Here is a 22446-nt window from a genome sequence, read left to right on the forward strand (position 1 = left end):
TGAGGCAGAATCACCGCTTCCTACGCCCGAGCTACCGAGAGCTCCATTTATCGATCACCCGAATTTAGCCGAAGATATTTTTCGTCTGCAATATTTAGTCAAGTTGAAAACCGTATATGAAGAAAATGACGATCGACATTCGCCAGCGTCAATTACGGCGCGACGTTAGTGTATATTTATTTGAACAAAAAATGACACTTATCACCTCTTATCGAAAATAATTTTGTTTCATTCGTTCCTGTACCACTATATCCCGATTAACAGCCCTCCTCGATCAATGCATCATTTGACTTTATTACACTGGGATTATTGCGGTTGAAATGGCTGTATTTATGCTAAATATTTGTAAATTCAATGGTTGTGGTCTTACGTTCAAAAGCTTAGGCGATCTAATACAACACATCGAGGAAACTCATATTGGTGAATAATTTTGCTGTCTCATATCAACAACTCGGGCTAGTTGAGGTTATGTCTGTTTTGAGGTTATCTAGGATTCATCAGCCAACGTTAAGCGACTAATGATTAATTATACTTTTCAATGTAATAACTTCTATGACATCCTACTAGCGCTCATACATTGTCGAGATAATACACTTTACTTTCATTACTGATCGTTTGTTTGGGCCAAAACTAATTTTTAAGTGATAATTAGTACATTCAAAAGTCCAAATTTGCGTCCTATGTTTGGGGAGATTTTGAAAATTGTCAATAAAATAATGTTACTGAACACGAATGTAGCTGTTATTTGACTCATAAAAACATGTCACACTGAGATTGTCAACTAAGATTTCTTGGTACAATTATCAAACTCCAATCTTCTTGGCTTCCATCTAATTTCGGTGTAACCTTATACTACACGCACATTTCCAGATTATGACCCCCGAGTTGTTGAGCAAACAGAGCAACAGCAGCCAACTTGTATACCTCTGAGTTATGTATTACGATTCTTGACTGATGCTGCACGAAAAGAGGGCGTCAAGCCCGTTCATCAATCCAGGTCAAATCAAACCTGTCTTCCTTCCTCAACGCGCAACAAAAATAATACTCCTACGGGTCAGTTTTTGTTCACACCATCTTATTGTTTCAATGTGGTTTTTTGTTGTCTATCAAATGTATTCAAAACTATTCACACAGTTATCTATTGAATGATCCTCTCAAGCTTGTATGATTTTCCTTATCATCATACTTACTTTCAAGCATGATACTGTTGGTAAAATTCAGCATGCATAACACATGTTTTGTAAATAATTCGCATCAGCATGTTTATTTACCAATCTTTACATTGCCTGGCAATAAAAAATGTCATCAAACGTTTTAGTATTTCCTTAGATGAATCAAGAAGTTTTGCCACGTGCATATTACAAGTACAGTTCTCTTTGGACTATCATTAGAAGCAGAGTTTATCATGTAGGGTCACGTTTTATTCCTTGTCTATCTGTGATACACCTTTTCACAGTTATTAACAAGGTGTGTTAATATCTTGATTGCATAGGTCTAAGTTCCTTACTCTCACAAAGTTTCTTTGCAGTTCCATCAAGTTAGTTTTTGCTTCTAATTTACTATTCTGTTTCGATTTGGAGTAGATTTTCAAATTTAAATTAAAGAAACGTACCAGAGGTATTGATTATATTCCACACGGATTATTAATGGTTCGAAAATTGGTACAGACGATCAACGACACATCATAATAAAGTACTGTTGAGAACTACAGGTCAGCCAAAAACTGGACACTAATAGGTCCAGCTTAACTGCTGGACTGTATTGAATTGAATTTATAAAAATCTAACGACCTAAAATGCTACACTTGTTACATGGCTGAGTTTAATCACATAATTTGTTACTGGAGTGATGCGTTCAGACGTATTAAGTAATATGTTATACTTCAATTTTTCCTCGCAGATAAATAGAGTACATATTTCAGTGAGGCGTTTTTAAAAAACTGGTATATCTTCGTGAATGCCTCTATAAAACAGTTTTTTTTACATCTGTTAACCAAATTTAGAAATTATAATCACTTAAAAGTGAGTTAATCTAGTAAAATATCACACTAGTACTAAAACTGTATCTATCATCTACTTTCTTGTTATCAGCCTTTGCAATTTGAGACAATGACATGAAATAAGATATTTCACCTCATTTAATTTCTTAATAAGTTTATGACGAAATTTGTTAACAGGACAAGCTCTTATCGCATTTTAGCTGTGCAGCTAAATTAGTCATAATGGATTATTTAAAAAGCATAGATCAGTTGATTACTACTGATCCGTCAAATTGTCTGATGTCATTGAAAAGTAAAGACTGAGAGAACATAACAGTTTGCTTAGAAAACGTGTACACAAACCTACATTCGATAGACTGGTATCAGTTGAAAAATTAAAATATAGATAGTCGCTTTTTTCTAATCTGTGATCTACTCGCATTACTTGCTGAGATGATGGAATTTGTAAGTTTTTCAGGCCATACTATTCAAAATTATTTTCTAAATTATCGATTAATGTGACTTTGTGACTGAACCAGCTGTGAGTCTGCATCAACTAAATTCCAATCACTAACCATAATGAATAGCTATTCTATATGGACAAATTTTGAATATGATATAAAAACTGACAATGTAGGCAGTGAGGCAGAGGAGGGAGAGGACTTTGTTAGTGAGCCAGAAGACAGCAATGACTCCTGGACCACTTCCTTGGAGTTCTCCGCTGACTTCATCCTTCGTTATGGCAGCAGGTACATCCATTACTTTTCCTCATTAATGGAAGTTCTGGTGTAAATATTAACATTACTGTGGCTTCTGTCATAACTCTTGTTGCCAACAAATACCTTGCATACATACATCAAGAAATTGCCCTACAGGCTGGTGCGGATGAAATATATTCTTATCAAAACTTGTCCCATATTTCCTAGTTAATTCATCTTGAAAACCATTATTTTTGGTCTACTGAACTAAATAATTAGATAAGTTCGTTTACACAGGATGCTTGTTTCCAAAGCTTAAAAAAAAGTGTTGCTTAATTGTTCTAAGTACCGACCCCCTCAATGAAACACTTGTATAGATTGAAACCAAAGTGAAAGAAATCCGACATTTGCCTGAGACTGTATTTCCTATGAAAAATCTCAAAAAATGTTAGTTTAGTATTAGCTGTAAATGTGAAAAATTTTCAATATTCCTCAAAAATAAATTCATTTGAACTTTCCCAGGCACAAAAACTACGGTATATTCGGAAAAGCTTATAACTTGACGAATCTGGGCAGTAAAACTTTAGTGCACTTTTATTGTGTGCTGTTTTGGATATCAGGCAAATTTTTTTTCAATTGCGCTTTCTCATTATGCTGAAAAATATGCGTAATTTACAACTTTTGCACTTTACAAATTCCTTCGGAGCGTAGAAATTGGTTATCATATGTATTGTCTGGAAATTTCTTTGAAAATTACAATAAGGTAGCACCAATCGATACTGTAATATGTTCAATACTACCTTACCCTGTTGACTGTCTTTGACTTGCCTAATTGCAGCACTTTGCCCATCTAGAATCATGTAATATTCCATTCTATTCTATCCCTACAACCTGTGTTTTTAAGTTATAAGTTTGTCATATACAAGAGCTGATAAATATCTTTTGTGGTGTGATAATTGATTTATCAATAGTTACGCAGCCTAGTACTTCACATAATATCAATATCTATTATAGGTATCATAATAGTGACAATCACACAGTATTGCTCTTTTCTTTGTTGACTTAAGCATGATTTAATGTTTGTACTGCATAAGATACGATTAGTTTTGCATATTTAAATATAGATTATGTTGAACATTTTGCATCTGCATGTTGTAGCAATTATTTGTGTTACTATTACAGATGTAACAAAAGTACTGGTCCTACATTTATTATATCTTTCAAGCTTATTGGAGCTGTAAACTTGTCCTAGTATATAGTAAAACAATGTGTAATTAGCATGTCACTTATAGTATCCCCTGACTGGCTAAGCATCTAATTGCAAGTATAAAAACATTATTATTTTCAATTTTTTATTTACCAGAAGTTTTTATTATAAAGTGGAAACTTCATGATAAATTGAATGCCATTGGTGTTTTTTACTTATGGTTATAAAGGTATGAAAAACATTTGGTGTAAGCCACGGACTGTACACATTAATTTCGCTACGCTATCAAATTTGGTATATATTTCTAGCAGCAGTAAGTTCACTCAGGTTATGATTCCGAATTTTGGGTAATGGAATATTGTGATTATATTGCAAAAATATACTATCCACCCTAAAAATTAGAGCTATATCAATTTGGCTTTTGTGTTTTAACTTACTATCATGATATTGTTTCTCTCATCTAAATTGTGCGAACGTATTGACATTAAATAAATTGAAATTTTCCAACTTTTAATCAATACATCTTGCATTGTATATATTATATACTATCGCTGCAAGTGTCTGAAGTATTACTTTCTTGCTTTTAGGGCTGTGAGCCAAAATACTGCGAATCAAAACAATAATACAGACAAGCCATTTGCCTGCCCCATACCTGGATGTAAAAAACGCTACAAGAACATCAATGGCATAAAGTACCATTCTAAAAACGGGCACAAAAATGATAACAAGTAGGTACTATCAGTATAAATGCTTTGTCTAATTGCAATCCATCATTTACGTAAAATAATACTGATTTCCAGTCGTTTCAGTTTATCGTTAATACCAAATATTCCCATTTCTATAACTGTAGCAAATAATTCGGTCTTGTGTATGTATATTTATATATAATAATCGGTTTACTGTGTCAATATTTTGATATTTTAGAAAGTCTCAAGTCTCATCGTAACTGGAAATCTTCATTTTTTATTGCTAATGTTAATGGATATTTTTGATATCTTTTGATTTTGAAGGAAACACCATAATACGTGCCAAACAATAATTAACTCCATTCTCGATTCTGAAAATATGTTCATTAATCTCTATTTTAGCCACAACTAAGAAAATAACAACGAATAAAAGAAAACAGATTTTGGATTGATCGAGTTTTGCGAGCAGTTCATCAGGTGTGACAGCTTTTTTTACTTGGAAAATAAGCTTCAGAATATCAACAGCTTTTATTATTTTGAATAATGAATCGAGTTCATCGAAATGCACATACTATTTGTCGGGTTCTTGCTGCTGCCCTGCTTTTATCAGTCCTGCAAGTACAACTATCACACGATGTGCTAAGAAGATATAATCTAATAAAACTGACTGGAACATTTCAATTAATCTTGCAGTCTAGTAAACCCATGTGAGAACTGTTATAGCCAACAGGTATCTAATTTTCTGCGCTTAGGGTACGGAAGGCGTTTAAATGTCCATGTGGAAAGAGCTACAAAACTTCATATGGCTTGAAAAACCATGCAGCAATACAACACAGCGGTTCTCTACTACAGGTGAAGATACTGCAAAATAACAAAATGGTCATTAAATTGGAAAGCGACTATGACAGCAGTACCAGTTCTATCAGCGACAGGCATTCTCTTCATTTAACGAAACCATCAAAATGTAAGGTACCAGCAATCGAAGATCACGGATATATAAAACAAGAGCGGTCTGTTGTCTCAGAAACAGATTGTAAAGGTGTCCTTGGCATTCTTACTCCTGCATCATCACCGCCACTACCTGTACATACCTCCATTAAGGCAAAGCCTGTAATACATCCTGTGCATAATGTACAGAAATACCTTGCTAATTTAAGCTCTAGTCAAATAAATTATCCTAATATTACAGTAACAGCTAATGAATACTAGTCGAAAAGAATATATATAAAAAAAAAAAAAAAAACTTCTAATGATGTAGTCAAATGTTTCATATGGCTCAGGTCTTGAAACTTTTAATATAATCTCAATTTAATTATTCTTTGAAAATGTGCGTGAATGTATTACACTTGTAAGATGCTTAAAATTCACATAAGTATTTTAGTTCCCTTAAGATATACTCTAACTCATCCAGTGGGCGCAGCGACATTGTACACTCTTCATGCATCATATGCTCAGCACTATGCCATAGTCATCAAGCGCATACATTTTCAACTTTCTCAAGTTTAGGGAAACTGCCATTTCTGTGAAGTTGTCATAGGTAAAATAATCTTTAATCTTGGGTATGCAGGTTGTTCTCATGTTACCTTCCCATGTCGGAGCCTAAGACTTATTGTGTTCTTTTAACTTTGTTCTCATCATACATCAGCGATTGACTTTCTTGCATAGTTTTGCATAACACCTGTGTCTGTTGCCAGTAACTTTCTTTTTCTTAATATCATTGCTTGATAAAGTTGTAAGGTGAGCAAATATCAGCGTGACAAAACAAATTATTTTTGTTCCAGCCAATATCATTGAAATAACTTTTCTCTTATCGCATAACGATATCTTTGTATTTTCGCTTAATGCCTTAAGTTTATGCATTTGTATCAAATATGTTTTCTTAATTGTCATTACTCATTTCCTCCTCACAAACACAAGAGCCAACATTCATTATCAGTTGTGTGATCTACATAACCATTCTTCAATAAAAATTTCATCACGATAAGATCATTACAATTATAGAAATTTTATATGATTTCTTGACAATTATTTCGTACAAACCGTATAAATTACATAACATTCATGTAACACTGACATGACAACTTAATGTAAAAATGGGTGTATGCTGATACGCAATTGTGGAAAGCGCACTATAATATTAATTGAAAACATTGTCGACTCATCCTGCATAATGATATTACTATCATCAGCAACGGTGTTCAAACCACTCACTACGGTACATATTACACAGTTTGTGCCATGTTAAGCCTCCAGTATACTCACTAGCAAATAATTCGTTCACCAGATTTTGACTTAACAATGTAAAGGTCAAGATAAGAAACAAAGTTTGGTTCTGACACATTTTTGATGTAATAACTACAATTTAATTGAAATCAAAAAAATTACCAAGCAGCTATATGTTGTTGAACCTGTGACTTGTTATATTTTGTTAAATTTTCTTCGCGCATGAAATTTGTAAACATTTTTCTCTCATAATCGTATGTCCATAGCATTAAAAAGAATTAAATTTTAGCAATAACACGTTAATAACACTTGTTGGCAATACAAATCGATATTTTAACACTTTGTGTGGTACGATTAAAGATAAGTTTGACAAATATATTCCAAGTATAGAACAAAGTTATTGGTAAATTGAATTTATGTTGTACATCAATGCGATAACATTACCTTGCTTTGTTGGAAAATGTATGAAAAAAAAAAAAAATTCATGTACCTAATATATTTCCATCAACATAATGTAGTTATTTATTTGTTATTACATTCATAATAAATAAATAGTTAAAGGAATAAGTAGTAGAAATTTATTATCGTAGACTCGGATTTTGTTACAAATAAACTTCTAAAAGACTTGGTATGTTTTCTTCTTTCTTTTGCTTCCCGCTATTGTAGGTTGTATCACTTCAACTTTAGCTACGTTTAGTATTTGTAGCTACAAAGAACATATTTAAACCGTCAAATTAAGAATCTTTCTTCTTGTCCCTCTATTTTATTTTGCTATTGGTCGAGATATTCACTAATAACTTTATGATTTCAACATCATAAGCTTAGTATGAGTAGGTATATGTGGTAATAAATTTGTTAGTCTTTACTTTTTCTTTTGGAAAACTTTCTCATTTTCTGGAAAGAAATCGCATCATAAATGAAGAATATTCTGGAACATTTGCCCACTGTATCTACGTTCAGAAAGAAAAACATTAGCCAAATTTTTACAAGTGAAGCAAAAAGAAGAAAAAAAAGAAGGTGGGCATTCAACAAGATTTCAATCCAAATATATACGAATAAACAAACGTGTACTCGAAAATGAATGCTTTCATCACGCGTATGCAGGTCACTGGATCTAGAACAGGTTGTAAGATTTGACTCTCAATAAGAAGTTGGATGAATCGATTCAATATGTTTAACAAACAACCACCTATCTGTATAGGATTAGCAAGAAAAATTTCGGTATCATTAGTGTAATAGTGATTTTAATCGAAGGCATATCTCAAGCATTACGAGCACTTAGTTATAGAAATCAAAATGTTTTTCCCGCATACGTAGCCAGCCTCTTCTCTTTCGTCATGTGATATAATTTTCATGAAATGAAGTAACGCATTTTGCATTGTAAGTGGCAATCATTGATTTTTTAATAATCTAGCTATCCATTTCTTAAACATATTTATATACATATACGTGTTGTACAATCTGACCACTCAGCACAGAAAAAAAATGGAGAAATATACTATTAGTATGTATTTCACATGCCTATAATAATAGATACTGACGAACAATCTAACAGTGAAAAAAAGGTACAAGTGTAAAAGAAATAAAGGTAATACTTCGTTATGAAATTAATATATTTCGAGCAATATTATTGGATTACTTTTCAAGTTCAACCATCGCAAACCAGAAAATTTAACATACTTGAATATCCTCAAGTTAGATGTTCAACAGATAATAACTACATCTATGAATATAATGAAAATTTAACAATTTATGTTAGAGCAAAGTAATTCATAGATGAAATAACATTTAAAATTCAAACGATAACAAAGAAATGATGTGTGAAGAGAAAGGGATATTAGTTGCGTACAAAATATAACGTATATTTATTTTCATACCATATAAATTTTCTTCGGCAAATTAATTTCAGCATTACTCTGAATATTTAATTACACTATAACGTTCTTCCGATTTTACAGCGCAAACAATTATAAAACAGTAGCGTGTTTCACACACGTATGATTCGTATGTTAAAAGTGAATTATTATTTCTAATCTGCCATAATTTTAATACAGCACTTCTGTACCAATTTTTATTGTTAAATAATCTACTTTGAACCAACGTTTTCAGCTTATTCAAATCCTAGTAGCAGCTGAAGCGTGTATTAAAACAAAAGATGACAACAAGTGATCAGAATATACGCCGAATGGTGGATTTGCGTTAAATTTACACTCTTACTAGTACGTCATTATCCACGTTAATAGCCATTTATACAGTAATTATAGGTGTATAAAAGAATTCAAAAGTATATAGATAAGAAAGAAATCAGTTTATACTTTAATTAGTTTCTAACTATAGTTTTCCTATATACAGAATAAACTCAATTACATAACTTGTGATAAAAGCATGGCAACAAAATTCCATACTTAGTCGTAAATTGAATGAAAAATCCAAATTTCGATTTCTACGTATGCGAGCTGTAAACGTTAACAAGCTCACCGATCGATGTTGTACCTTATTCCATTAAACACCAAATTCAAAGCTGTAACACATTACAAAGATACTTCAGCAAACTTCTAATAATGGTAAACATGCTTTTTTACTGCACATAACTAAAATACTGTCTATACACTCTCTTTGTAAATATACGAGGTTTTCTTCAAAGGTGGCTCACCGAGACTTTTCTTATTGCTCCAAGCGTTTGAAACATTAAGGACTGAAACACTACAAAAGAAATGAACCGATGTTTCTTGATATTCAATTTGACTAAAATGCTTCAGTCACAATGCTTGAAACACTCAAATCTTTGTTTCACCTACTACATGGCATTTTGATGAAAGCAAACCAGTGCGGAAGTTTCGAAGTCTGTAACTGCACTGAAAATACAAGGTATCAAGAGTAAGCCATCTTCAACAATACCCTCGACCATTCGTTCTTTAGAAATACCTTTTTCTAAACTCTTCAAACGGAAAACAGATTGCCAACCGATCAAACTTAATAATAATTGAAACAAATATTCCAACTGTATCCGGCAAAAATGTTGACTATCTAAGTGCTCCTCGGTTATGACGCAAAGCTGTCAATGTTGACTAATTCCATATTCTGCTTTGCGATTGATACAAAACCACGTATTGTTACCATCGATATAAAACAAATGGTGCAAGAAATAATAAAGCAAAATATCCTCTGGCATTGCCTTGTGTACTTGTACAGCGGATATTCATTACTCATTGCACTAGGAAGATGATGAAAAGATAATTACAAAAAAATTAGCAACCGTTAGAGTGATGAATTTATATATATTTTTGTTTTTAAATATACATAAATATAGTCGACTATAACTATAAATGTTTGAGAACTGTGTTAGGACGTCTGGGGGTGTGTAAATATGCTAATTCCGTTTACCTAGGCGAACCTAAAGTCTAAAGTATTTTGGAGGATAGTATGGTAATTGTATAATATATTAAAGTTGATGTTAATTTTAATTGCTTAGATATACTAATATCAATTTTAATAATTACAAGCGTCGTTACGTCCTTATGAAGCCAGCCAAGTATAAACAACAGCTGAAGTGTGGTCAATTAGTTGTCTTTAGTTTCACGATTATCCAATATTGTGATATATATTAGAAAAATATGCTATGCCTAAAGTATGACAAAGGCCAAAAGGCGACTCTACCAATTATGTCGTCAGGTTACCTGGTGTATTTTACTCTGTCAAACAACTTTTTTCGCCTATAGAATTGAATAATCCATCCCATAAAATCCAATTGTTGAAAACAAAGATAGTGAGACATATTGATGTCGAGGTAATATTGTCTTGAGTGCTGGGAGAGTTAATCTGGTAAATTTAGTCGAACAATATTGCTAATTCTTAGGGATGTGGTATCTTCAAAATTATCAAAGAAGTTATCTTTGTCCTAGGCTCGGCTGTCTAAATTCACAGAAAATCTCTCCTGACTATTTAAAAATCAACTACGGAATTGGGTTGTGTCATATTATACCAGCTTTATACCACATAATTCTCCAACCGTTCAGTGGAATAAGTAAAGATACACCCCCCCTTGGAGAGCCAAAGTTTCGATGGGTTATCACTCAATGAAATTGTCATTATGGCGCAATTGCTAACTGTGAAACTTTATTGCTAACCATGATTATATTTCATTTCTACAATAACTAATACAAAGAAATAAGAAATGGTTATTAAACAATTGTCTACGACGATAGTATGCTCAATGTTTAACATGATTTTCGTTCACTAAACTATGAAAGTTGTTAGCATTCTATTAGTACCGTTATTCTCAAAGATTTTACATTGGATCAACCAACGAGAATAGCGGCTGTAATGGAATGCAGATAACACATTAATTAAAATTACATGAATCGCTACAAACGTATAATATACTGGTAAGCCATAGCATTTCCAAATTGAGGCTGGTAAAACGCGACACAAACCAAGAAAATTATCCACAGCTGTGATACTGCAGAACAAAATTTGCTGATATTATATAATGAACTGATTTTTTCATTTTCCACAGCTAGATAAGTCTTCCTTGTAATAAATGATGGTTTTCTTCGTTACCTTGTTCCTCCTTCTCATCTTTCTACAGGTTTTACACATTGCACACCGCTGCACAAGACTACATATGCCTTACAGCTTTGAAGATAAATTAAATATAAAATAATAAAAATGAAAAATTCACAGAGAAAAGAATATTCAACGAAAAAATGAGGGAGAAGAATCACAACACCGCCGGACACCAATCTTTCCAACAATTTTATAGAAAACTTCAGTTGACGGCAAGTGCTAACCGGACAAAAGGCAGACGACTCTACGGATCTGTTTAAGATCGCGTATATAATACATACATCGATTTCGCGCCTATAATGTAATATTTAACGAAGCAGCATCCGCGAACGAAGTGTAAATAATTATTCAAAAACGTAAATTCAAACAATATTTAATGAGTAATAATGCTCGTTATATTCTTGTGAGATTGGACATAAACACACAGTACTACTTATACTTCATTGCATTATTTATGAATCAATCATCTAATATACTTAATAATTATTAGACTAATATTAACCTAGAATTGTGATCACCCATCAACGTCAGTCATCATCTAAATAACATTCCCTTTCAATATAGAAACAAATCGCTACGTGTTAATTTTTGTAGTTTCGATCGGTTCATTAACTAAGATATTTTGGACTGACTGACTGACTGCACCAGGAATTCCGCTTCTACTTAAAATACATACAAGGAATTCTTTTTTTTTTCTTTTACAAATTTTGCCTTTAAGTAAATTAATAAACATAATATAGAATAATAATGATAAATCGTAATAACCATAAAGATAATAATAGGTAATAGTAGTAGTAAGCTGGCAGCAGTTAATAACCAGATATTTTCTCATAATAAATTCACACTAGATGACAATCTCTGACATGGCACTATCATCTAAATTGGAATTTGTTCTTTTGTCTTCCATTCATTCCACGATGTGCAATCAGCTGCCAGATAATTTATATCTCGTTTTCTCCGTGTTTTATATTTTTTCTTTTGTTTGTTTATATAGTTATATAACCATTTTCCCAATGACTACACACTAAGAAGTTCAAATTTTTTGCACTTTTTCACCAACAACAACCGGATTGTTACGTCGAATCTCTTGGGCACCCATTTCTCTGTAATCGAATTTGCAGTCGTGCTTGTCACTGTATCGATGCACGGAGCAAAATAATCCTCCACAGCGGCACTCAAATCCTGTAAGATATTGCAAGTTAGTAGATACCTACAGTTTCGATCAACGCTAAAGATATAGCAAATGAAACTAGAGACGTAAGAACAGAAATTTATATTGAAACAAACGAAATTCATATTCTCACAGACAGTGCAACAAACTTAACAAAAATACTTCGTGTTTCAAGAGTAAACCTCTGAAATTCTTTTTCACTATGTATGTACACCCGAGTAAAATCAGGTCTAATCTTCTTCATTCAAGCGGCTCAGAAATAAGGTTGGTTCCAACAGTCTCTATCCAATCACAGTGTCATATTGAGCAGATACGGCGTACATTATTGAATATGTGTAAGTTAGACGCTAGTCAACCTTATTCCTGACCTGATAAAATCAATGGGGGTCAGGTCCGGCATTATTCGGATTGGAACGTATATGAGTGAAATTTGCTGATTGAATTTCTAGTTTTTAGACTGAGTTTAAGCTGAAACCGAACTTGAATTGTTTTAGCCTTCATTTTGTTCGGTGCAAAATGGCATTTGATAGTTGACGAATACTAAGAGTAATGATTGAATTGAAATTGTTTTGCATAAAAATTAATTTTTTCTTTCCATTTCGTAATTTAAAGAAAATACTTTTATCTAAGTATCAGTCCAGGTGAAGTTTCAATCGATACTTACCGGTCAGGCCCACTTTCTTGCGACAAATAGCACAACGATTTTTCTTCTTTTTGGATTCTTTGTCGCTCTCCTTGCCATCAAAACTATCATCGGCATCCCCACTACTGACCGAACCTTCCGCAGCCCCACTACTTGCACCTGCTTCTCCTTCCTGATCTTCTCTGCTCACCTAGTCGTACAAAAAATGAAATTTACTACTGGTTGCACATTTAGCATCAATTGATGGTATATCCTACTTATTGGAATCACGAATAACACTCAAGAATGAAAGTTGACAAGAAATTATGTGTCACCTTACTAGTACAAACTCAAGGAATGTAAAGTTTATAAAGCATTAAGTATTCCCTTTCTTTGTCAATAGTGTTCCATTATTCTCAATCACAAAGCTATTGAAAAGAAAATGTGAAAAACTGAGTTGAGGAGTTACGTGAACATGGGAACTTGTCTGTGGTTAATGAATTATTATTATTATTACTATTATTAATTATTTAATTAATTAATTAATTAATTTATTTATTTATTTATTTAAGCAGAAGGGAACTAACACATTGTGAACAAATTTTAGTGACAATTTTAGAAAATTGGATTTTTCTGGAGGGAAAAGTGAGACGTCTGAGAATTCTGTATCAAAAATGATATAATAAGCGTCATTAGAAACTAATATGCAATAAGAAAATTTGTTGAAATGCCAATTTTGTAGGTTAAATACAAGTCTTTAAACAAAGATTCAAAGCCATTTTAATAAATTTGATAATGAATGTATCAAAAACATATTGGGACTAGAAACAATAGCGTGACATTAAAAACATAAGAAATAAAAAACTTAGGTTGGATTATACGACTTGCACTTTTACGACAGGCAATAAGTAGTGCATGAAATAAGATGTCTTATAAAAGAACTTCAAAACATAAATAAATAATTAGTGAACTTCAAACAGCGACCCCAAACTCCGTTAAATGAAGCATATCAACGTTTAATCAGTACCTGGTCACCGTCTGTCGAGGTGCCAAGCCCGGAGGCCATAATCTACTAAAATTTCTCACTGTCAAAAAATGTTTTTGGTGTATCCATGGCAACGACATTGACCATGGCCATTATCACAAGCGAGCTTAATATCTAACTTACCTCCTTTGGACTGGGCAGGTCGTTTGTAGGCTGAGGAATTGTGGGAATGGTTGGTTGTGCAGTCGTCCCCGTTGACGCAAGACTTGCAAATCCTGTCTGCAATGTACCAGCATTACTCGAAGCAGTTTGTGAGGTTGGTACGGAGGTTGGTGGAGATGCAGCGGAGACTGGTGGCTGTTGTTTTTTCTTAAGGTTTTCTTTGTAGCACAAAGAGCAGAGACCGTCGGTAGCAGGAGATCCGTAGAACCCGCAGCCGCTACGGCACAAGGCTTGCATGGGGTTAGATTCTCGTTCCATATTTGACACTTCTTTTGTTACTTTAATATGGAGTACTTTTTTTTTCTCCCACTCCTCTACCCTCTTTCTATTCCTTTTATTATATAATCCTAAGTAAGTTTATTTGCGTCGAGCCGGTATTAGCGACGAGTTACTGCTTGTCAGATAACCAAGATTGCTAATAGTTCCTCGTCGCAGCCGACTCACTTTTTTTCCTTCCGCCGTTCCACGACACGGTGTCTATCGTCACCACGAACTTCTCTGTAACAACGATAGGCCAGTAAGTATGAGTTAATAAAAGGCTGTCCATGTGCGTGCGTGGTTAGATAAATGATCATTAGAACCTGACCGATTAGTCACAAAAACAATAATGCAAGAGAAAAGAAAAACCGCACATCAGCCACGAATTGGCAAGAATATTCTGAGAAAAAAAATGTGACATAATAAAGTAAAAAATCTATGTACATAAAAAAAAAAAAAAAAAAAAACTGTACAAGGAATTTCTTTTTTCAAATCCTTCGAAAAATAATGACACTCACTTCATGAGAAGCAAAGTTATTGCGACGAATCCACAACATGGAGTAACCAGTGAAATATCTTTTGGGCATTTGGACGTAGTATTTTAATATATTGCACCACCCGCGCACCACACCAGGTCAAAGCAGCAGCGCGATTATACTTTTAGTCGTTTAGACGACGAACTTTATTTTGTTAATAGACGAGACAAGAATACAAAACGGTGTGAGTAAACCTCTCATTTTGCTTGTTTCAATTGCATACTGCGTAACTATTTCGACGTTCGATACAAGAGAGAAAATTGAATCTAACCGAACCCACAAGGACGGAACAACGATAACGACGGGCGAATGTTTTCATCATGGCGAAGCAGGCAGGCAAGCAGGCAGGCAAGGCAGCAAACGTAGCAAACCAGCGAACGGCGAGGAGGGCCGGAGGAGGAGGAGGAGGAGGAGTCGCGACGTCGGACCGAGGGGTGGGTCAAGGGGAGGTAAGCGGGGGCCCTTGGTCACCGCCGGATGGAATTGGGAGCGAAGAACTTTACTATGGACTCTGTAGAGCCCGCAGAGGCGCGGTGGCGCGGACACCAACTCCCAAGGCGAATGGAAGAGTAAAAAGCTGAGAGCGATGATCCCCCCCGGCCCTCTCCACTCCCCGCCCTTATTCCACAGCAGTTTCAACACCGTACCAAAACGGTGGCGCGTTATTTTGCGCGCCCCTTACCGCCGGGTCATGGAGAGAGCGAAGAGCGACAACGACTGCGCGCGTCAAAGCTGTTGTAAGTATGATTGTTCGGTTATATAACGTGACATGTAGTAAATGATGATTGAATAGTAGAAGATATTTGATTTTTTAGGTTGCTTGGTTTAATAATGGTGCAACATATCATCGTCGTGCTTTGTAATTCACCGATTATCACCATCGCCCTGTTGTAACTACGCTCGTATATTTACAAGACGCAATCCAGTCTGGAGATGTTTAAATGTGCTGGGAGAAATAGCGCTTGATCCAAATTGAAAAACAAGGTTAAGAACATGTTATGCATAGATTAACCTCGCACATGTGTATGTATAGACGAGAGTGAGGGAGCTGAGAAAAATTGGCAAATACCCTGAAAATACGTCACTGCTTGATTAAGGACCAGCTTAGACCGTTGTGTAGCCGTGGATTTAATAGTACGTAGGAGAGAGAGAGGGAGATAGATATAGAGAGAGAGAGAGAGAGAGACAGAGAGACAGGGAAAGCGAGATAGAGGACAAAGATGAGAATTGCTAGTGTTGCTCGGGTTGGTATCACTCTTCAACCCTACGCCAATATATTTCTTTTATTATTATTATTATTATTATTATTATTATCATCATTATTTGCCACTCTAAATTTTTTTTTTAATAACTACAGCCACGAAATGTCGAACATTTAAAATTAATTTTCAATATTGGATTATGTCGAATAAATGGAAAAACAAGATCCAAGATAAGCGGTTTATTTACGTGGCGAGTAATGGCACAATAACATCAATAAAATGTAATAAACGTTGACCGAAGAAGCGAAGACGTTGCGTGTAGAAGAAATGAAGCAGCATTAACTTCGTAACATGCGGTAAATTGTCGAGGACACCCAATTTGCTGACTGACATGAAATTACATTATTACATAAAACTGGACGTACGTATCGTTACGTTGTTAGTGGGGAAAAATTTTTTAAAAACTTATAGGAACCTATCATTGCCAGCCGAGTTATCGCTTTCGCTTTCTTTTCTTTATTCCGTCTGATTTTTCATCAGACCCGACGGTTGTTCGGCACGAATTCACGTGAATATGTAGATATCACGGATAGGGGAGTGCATGCGTCCAAAGATCATAGGTTTAAAACGCGGATGAGACGCGAAACGTTGGGGGACAAACGGAGACTGAGAATTAATGCAATATAGAGAGAATAAAGAGCGCCGACGGGCGATGCGATACGATTGGCTGATACGCGCAGGCGCCGTGAGCCGATACCAAATTACTCCACTCCCATCACATCGCGGCTTCGTAATTTCGTATCGCGCGTCGCTCGGAGCAGGCTCGGAACGTCGCGGGGAAGTGAGAAGCAAGAATACTGCGTATTCGCTAGTCACTGCTGACGTAGTTCGTGCTCACCACGTCTTGCTGCAGACACTTTACACACCGATCTACGTGTAGGTATAATAACAATCACACGCAATTTGAATGGCCAGACTGTGTGTGCGCGTTTGTGTGCGGGTATTAAAAGGCAGAAGACGACGATGGTGGTAATTGAGGCGTACGATGCTACCCAAAATCCTGTTCTTTTTCACAATGATTAATTCGTATATATATCACAATAACGTGCAATACTATAATATTATAAATTTCGAAGAAACTGGTTATCCCTATCGTTGGCTCATAACTTGACGATGAACATTGCCGATTTTGGTATATGTGCACACTTTCTATCCCATCGAAATTATTGCACAAATTGCAACACGGCTGAGTGAGCACTGATTTTACATAATAGGCACGGTAATTAACGGGACGTTCGTATATTAGTCGGTACGCAATTATTTTTTTTTTTATTTTATTTATTTCAAGTCTTATTTCTACTCTTCATTTCGTCGAAACTTTAGCAATAATTATACATGTATTCACTAGGTACTATTGAAAGAGTTGATCAAATATAATACTACGAGTATATATATTACTTATTTTTCAGCCATAATATTACAAGGAGTATTTGTTTTTGGCCTATGCAACTCGGCGAGGTGAATTCTTGTCATTATAGTTTCCAATGGTTTAGCAAGCAGCAGAACTTGACTTCACGGCAGTCCGACAGATAGAAATGATTTTCATAATCGTCAACTATCGAAATAAGGTGAAAAAAAAAAATGAAAGATATGGACGGATGTGGCACAAAACGATAAATTTTATTAAATTTAAATCTAACGGTAATATTTAAATTTTTTTAGGTAAAAGAAATGCGCTTGAAAACAAATAATCAGACGAAGATAAGAAACGCAAAAGTAATTTTTAAACTTGGCGCAAGTAAGGAATTGAATTGAAAACAGAACGCTGTATAGTTTTACGCATGTTACAATCTAGCGGGTCACATGGATTGAAACGAGACGTGGGTGGATATCTTCTGCAAACTGTGTCATCTTTGTTCCAAGTTTTGGTAGTCATCCAAATTCTGGTCGTTGACTACCTAGTTTTTTGTTCGAAGCGTATTTTTACAAAACTTCCTAGTAGCAGCTGTTGCGAGTTCAGTGTCACGCTGCCTCGGTGAAACAGATCGCAGGATAGATTAATAATACGTATTTACGCAAATATACGTGTATTTACACTATTTTGATATTTTCAAGAATATCCGCGGACAACAAGTTGTTGCAATCTAGATGGAATGTTATTGCCCTTGGTGAGAATGCAATGCAAACATTGGCGAAAGAAAACTGAATCGCAGTAATATTTATTTCCGATTAAACGACGATACGGTTTCTTCGAAACTAGGAAATATGGTGAAAAACAGAGAAAAAAGAAACAGACGAATTTTTTTACTGTAGAATAAAAAAATCGATCTATAGATAGACTTGCACGCGGTGTTTATTCGTTGTGTAGCCGCCGCGCTTTAATACGGGAAAGAATAATTTTTCTACCAAGTAAACGAATCAATGAGCTGTGTTTCATCTGTAGTAAGAAAACAAAACTCAACAGCGATTCGCTGCACTTTCTTTACACGCTGCACGCATCGACTGCAGATCTCGCATTTTACTGTTCACCGTATTCGAAGACTGGTCAAAACGTGAAATAAGCAAAAGGCGTAAATTTATACCGCTTGTGTAAATCTTAATGTGTGAATTAATTTAGAAAATGGAAATCCTCATCGTTACGTAATTTAAAAAACGAGGCATACTGCTATGGACTTTAATTGGGAGCTACGTATTTCGACGTACAATAATGAAATTTACAGTTTACAATCATCGAGAATCCCAGTTATCTGCACATTGCTGACTTACAAAATTTCATCAGCTAATTAACGCACATTTTTCACCGCCAAGGGATGACTATTTAATAAAAATTTTACAAGATAAAGATCGTCGAGGACACAAATGCTCCGCTCCAAGCTTGGATATCATGAATGTTGACGGTGACATTGAATGATTTGCAAAGTTCGAAAATAGCGTGCAAACAAAAATGGCGTTGCACGGGCAAATCTTTTGTGTTTGCAATTCCAGCGCAGGTTGTTGCGCGAACTCGTCCCAATCCTTTGTCATTGTATTCACATACTTAACCGTCATTGGCTACATTCAAGTATCAATTCTATACGCGTAAACTCCCAAGGCTTTTAATCTTACGCTATTACCTACTACTACCTCGTACAAGTGTCTCAGCAAGTATAGAATGTAATTGACTCATACTGTACTAAAAGTTAGCGCGTATCATTGGCACATAACAATGACGCACGATTATATTTTCAACTTAGATAATTGTATCAAAATCATCTTCGGATTTCCAATTAAAACCAACTTGACAGTTCAAAGCTTTAACCGATAGTTGCGTCATCAGCGGGCAAAATTATCCATCCACACTTTCAACTTTGAGAAACGGTGATCGCGGGAAATGTAATAACAATCATTTCCTCGATCACATCTTTCTTGTTTCAAATATTGTGCCCATACAGTACGATAACGCAATGTTTTACAGTACAAAAAAGGATCTGAATCACCGACTCAGGCAAACTTTATCCTACTAGTTATTTCAAGACAGCTGAGAAATGCTGAGAACATCGAGGAAGGTAAGGATAATTTACAAAGAACCACGAAGATTTTGATTCTAGGAAAAAAATGACTCGGCGATATCTGTAGAAATATTCGATCTTCGTCAAATTTTGATTTCCCGCAATTTATAAACGAGCGATGCCGTCGTTGTCACTCAACATAATAACAAAATGCGGTGGTAAGCTTTTCGAACAAAATCTCGTCGGTTAGTACTTGCAATTTTTTAATAAATACAATGTAGATTGTATTTTATACGCGAAAATGCTACTTTGAAAAGGGAAGAGTTAAAGAAGCAGCTTGGCGGTTATCAACGCTTAATGTAAAACTTAAAAATTGCTGACATACGATATCTTTTTAAATTCATGTTAGCCGATACCTGATCATCGAAAATAGTGTAATTCAGCTGATTGTGGGTCGGCTTGAAAGTTGAACATCAAAATGATTTATGAAACATGGAAATATGTATGCTTGAAATTAATTCGAACTAGGTATCAGCTGATAAACGCTTCATTAGCATAGTGCATATATATATGTATATGCATACAATGTATGCATCGTAAGACAAAATGTATCGGCGATGGAACAACAGGTCAAAAAACGTGGGACGTCTAACGAAGCAGGTGTATGAGACGAGACAAGTGAGTGTTTATGGACTATAGTCGTCGCATGTGTATGGAAGCATCGTCCTTGGCAAAGTCGAACCGACCAAGAAACTCGTGTTACACAGAGTTCAACCTCTGCTGATTCAACCTAGAGTTTATTATACCTATATACCTACACGATTACTTTTACCGTCGAAGGTCTATTCCGCTTATTTTTAATAAAGAAAGAACAGAAACAATTCTACGCCGCTACGGCGGGTGCAACAAATGAGGGGGGAGGGGATGAGTAAATAAAAATAATCAGCACGACCTTGTGAATTCAGAATATAAATATGAGACAAAGAAACATAATTTCTTCTGTCATTAAACCCTGCCACGAGCAAAGTTTCGAGAAACGCAGTGCTATTGTTACTGCTATGTAGGAAAGAGAGAGAGAGACCGAGAGAAGAAAAGATTGAAGGAAAAATCATAACAAGCGTAAAAGAAAATTTCTCCACTGCCTATAACTGAGGATTTCAACGATACCAAACCTGAGGTGCATAAGCTTGTTGAAATAAATTTATCACTATGATTACTTGTGCCACGAGTTACCTCGGAGTAGTGATATCATTATTTAAGAAAAAAAAAAAATTAAAATAATAACAATCGTAATAATGGTGATAATAATTTCGTCGAAGGAAACCTCACAGGTGTGGCGAGAGTCTATCTCTTACGGCTCTTAGTATACTCGTACAGCGGTCATTACAGTTATAAAAACTACTCATCCATCATTTGAAGATCGTGCAGAATGTCCCAAACACTGACTCGCTTCGTTGTCTTATAGTCAACGCGTTATACCCTTTCTTTTTTGAAATCATATTAATACGCGTGATTTTTTAGTTTACTTCACTTTCGACGCCATGCCTGTAACACGCATGAGATCCGTTTCCACCTTTGATTGTGAGAAAGCAGAGTTGCACTCGAGCACATTGTGCGTTCGCTCGCCCGACGCGTGTACATGTTCGTATGCATACGTACGGGTGCGTATCGTGCTCGTTCTCTCCTCTCTCCTCTCTATCGCTCGCGCTCTTTCTCTTTCTTTCCGCGTACGTAAACTCGTGTTCGCGTTCATTTGCGTTCGAATCATCGGCAGTAGCGTCACACACACGCGTGTCCAACACGTAGGCGTAATTCTTTCGTACGGCAATGCTAATCCGATATTACGTCGGTTCTTTGTTACCTGTGTATTTCGTGCCTGGTCGAACTCTTGGCTTCGACTGTTTTTTGTTTTCTACTAGCTTTACTTGAAGTGCGACGAGGTAGGGATCAATTTTTGCCCGTAAAGGGGAAAGGGTGAGGACGAGGCGTTATTTGGAAATGTGTAACATAGCTTTCGGCTACCTACGACTAGCACACACCTATAGATTTTGTCCCGTGTCGTAAAAATAGTACGCTAAAGGGGGGTACAAGAATCAGCTATTGCAACACTTACTGAAGGCTGCTGTGGCGTAGCAGGGCGCAATATGTCAGCTGACTTGACGTGTGGCCGATTGAAATCCTGCGACGTTATCCCACATATTCTTAATAAAAACTCGTCATATCCCCTCGATAACTCGCGACGCAGGTATTTTTCGTTATGTCCTTTACAGTATAGCGAAGCACTCAATCCACACAGGCACTAAAAATTGTCCCCTGGTTAATCGGTTAGGTGAACTTATTACTCCAACTCCCAGGCTAGGTAAAATCTCAGTCTTGGCCCTAGCCGTCGACCTCGGTTACTGACCAACACCTTCGCTCAGAGGCAGACGAACAATACTGCTGATGACTGGTGTAAAGTTAGAACTCCTATCTTCCCCTTCCGCTGATATCCGACCACTGCAGCGATACACGGAGTCGCCTCGAAACTAATCGAACCTCGACTCGACCTCGGCCCGTGGATATGCAACTAAAAGAAACGCGACTCGATGTGTAAAATTGTGCGGC

At 35.6% G+C, this 22446-nt stretch overlaps 2 protein-coding genes across 7 annotated transcripts; one reads left to right on the plus strand and one right to left on the minus strand.

Annotated features, from left to right (window-relative positions):
* Window positions 1-42: 42 nt before the first annotated feature.
* Window positions 43-7258, plus strand: LOC124185017 (juxtaposed with another zinc finger protein 1). Of its 5 annotated transcripts, none has more exons than XR_006871325.1 (6): window positions 43-420; window positions 871-1053; window positions 2616-2727; window positions 4471-4611; window positions 4972-5046; window positions 5322-5462. XR_006871325.1 is itself a non-coding variant. In XM_046575326.1 (5 exons), the coding sequence occupies exons 1-5, from the start codon at window positions 321-323 to the stop codon at window positions 4979-4981; spliced, it is 546 nt and encodes a 181-aa protein (XP_046431282.1). In that variant the 5' UTR covers window positions 43-320; the 3' UTR covers window positions 4982-5463. The 5 variants fall into 5 exon arrangements, 3 of the variants coding, with proteins under 3 accessions (XP_046431282.1, XP_046431271.1, XP_046431261.1); XR_006871331.1 differs by having other exon boundaries at window positions 4972-5205; window positions 5322-5442; XM_046575326.1 differs by having other exon boundaries at window positions 4972-5463.
* Window positions 7259-10050: 2792 nt separating this feature from the next.
* Window positions 10051-22304, minus strand: LOC124185042 (AN1-type zinc finger protein 6). 2 transcript variants are annotated; one of them, XM_046575352.1, is made up of 4 exons: window positions 21956-22304; window positions 14320-14856; window positions 13194-13362; window positions 10051-12540 (listed from the first exon to the last, which is right to left on the minus strand). In XM_046575352.1, exons 2-4 carry the CDS (start codon window positions 14614-14616, stop codon window positions 12392-12394), a joined length of 615 nt encoding a protein of 204 aa, XP_046431308.1. In that variant the 5' UTR covers window positions 14617-14856; window positions 21956-22304; the 3' UTR covers window positions 10051-12391. The 2 variants fall into 2 exon arrangements, with proteins under 2 accessions (XP_046431308.1, XP_046431318.1); XM_046575362.1 differs by lacking the exon at window positions 21956-22304 and adding an exon at window positions 15135-15277.
* Between the last annotated feature and the right edge of the window lie 142 nt (window positions 22305-22446).

The sequence above is a fragment of the Neodiprion fabricii genome, chromosome 1 (assembly GCF_021155785.1).
Source record: "Neodiprion fabricii isolate iyNeoFabr1 chromosome 1, iyNeoFabr1.1, whole genome shotgun sequence".
Taxonomy (NCBI): domain Eukaryota; kingdom Metazoa; phylum Arthropoda; class Insecta; order Hymenoptera; family Diprionidae; genus Neodiprion; species Neodiprion fabricii.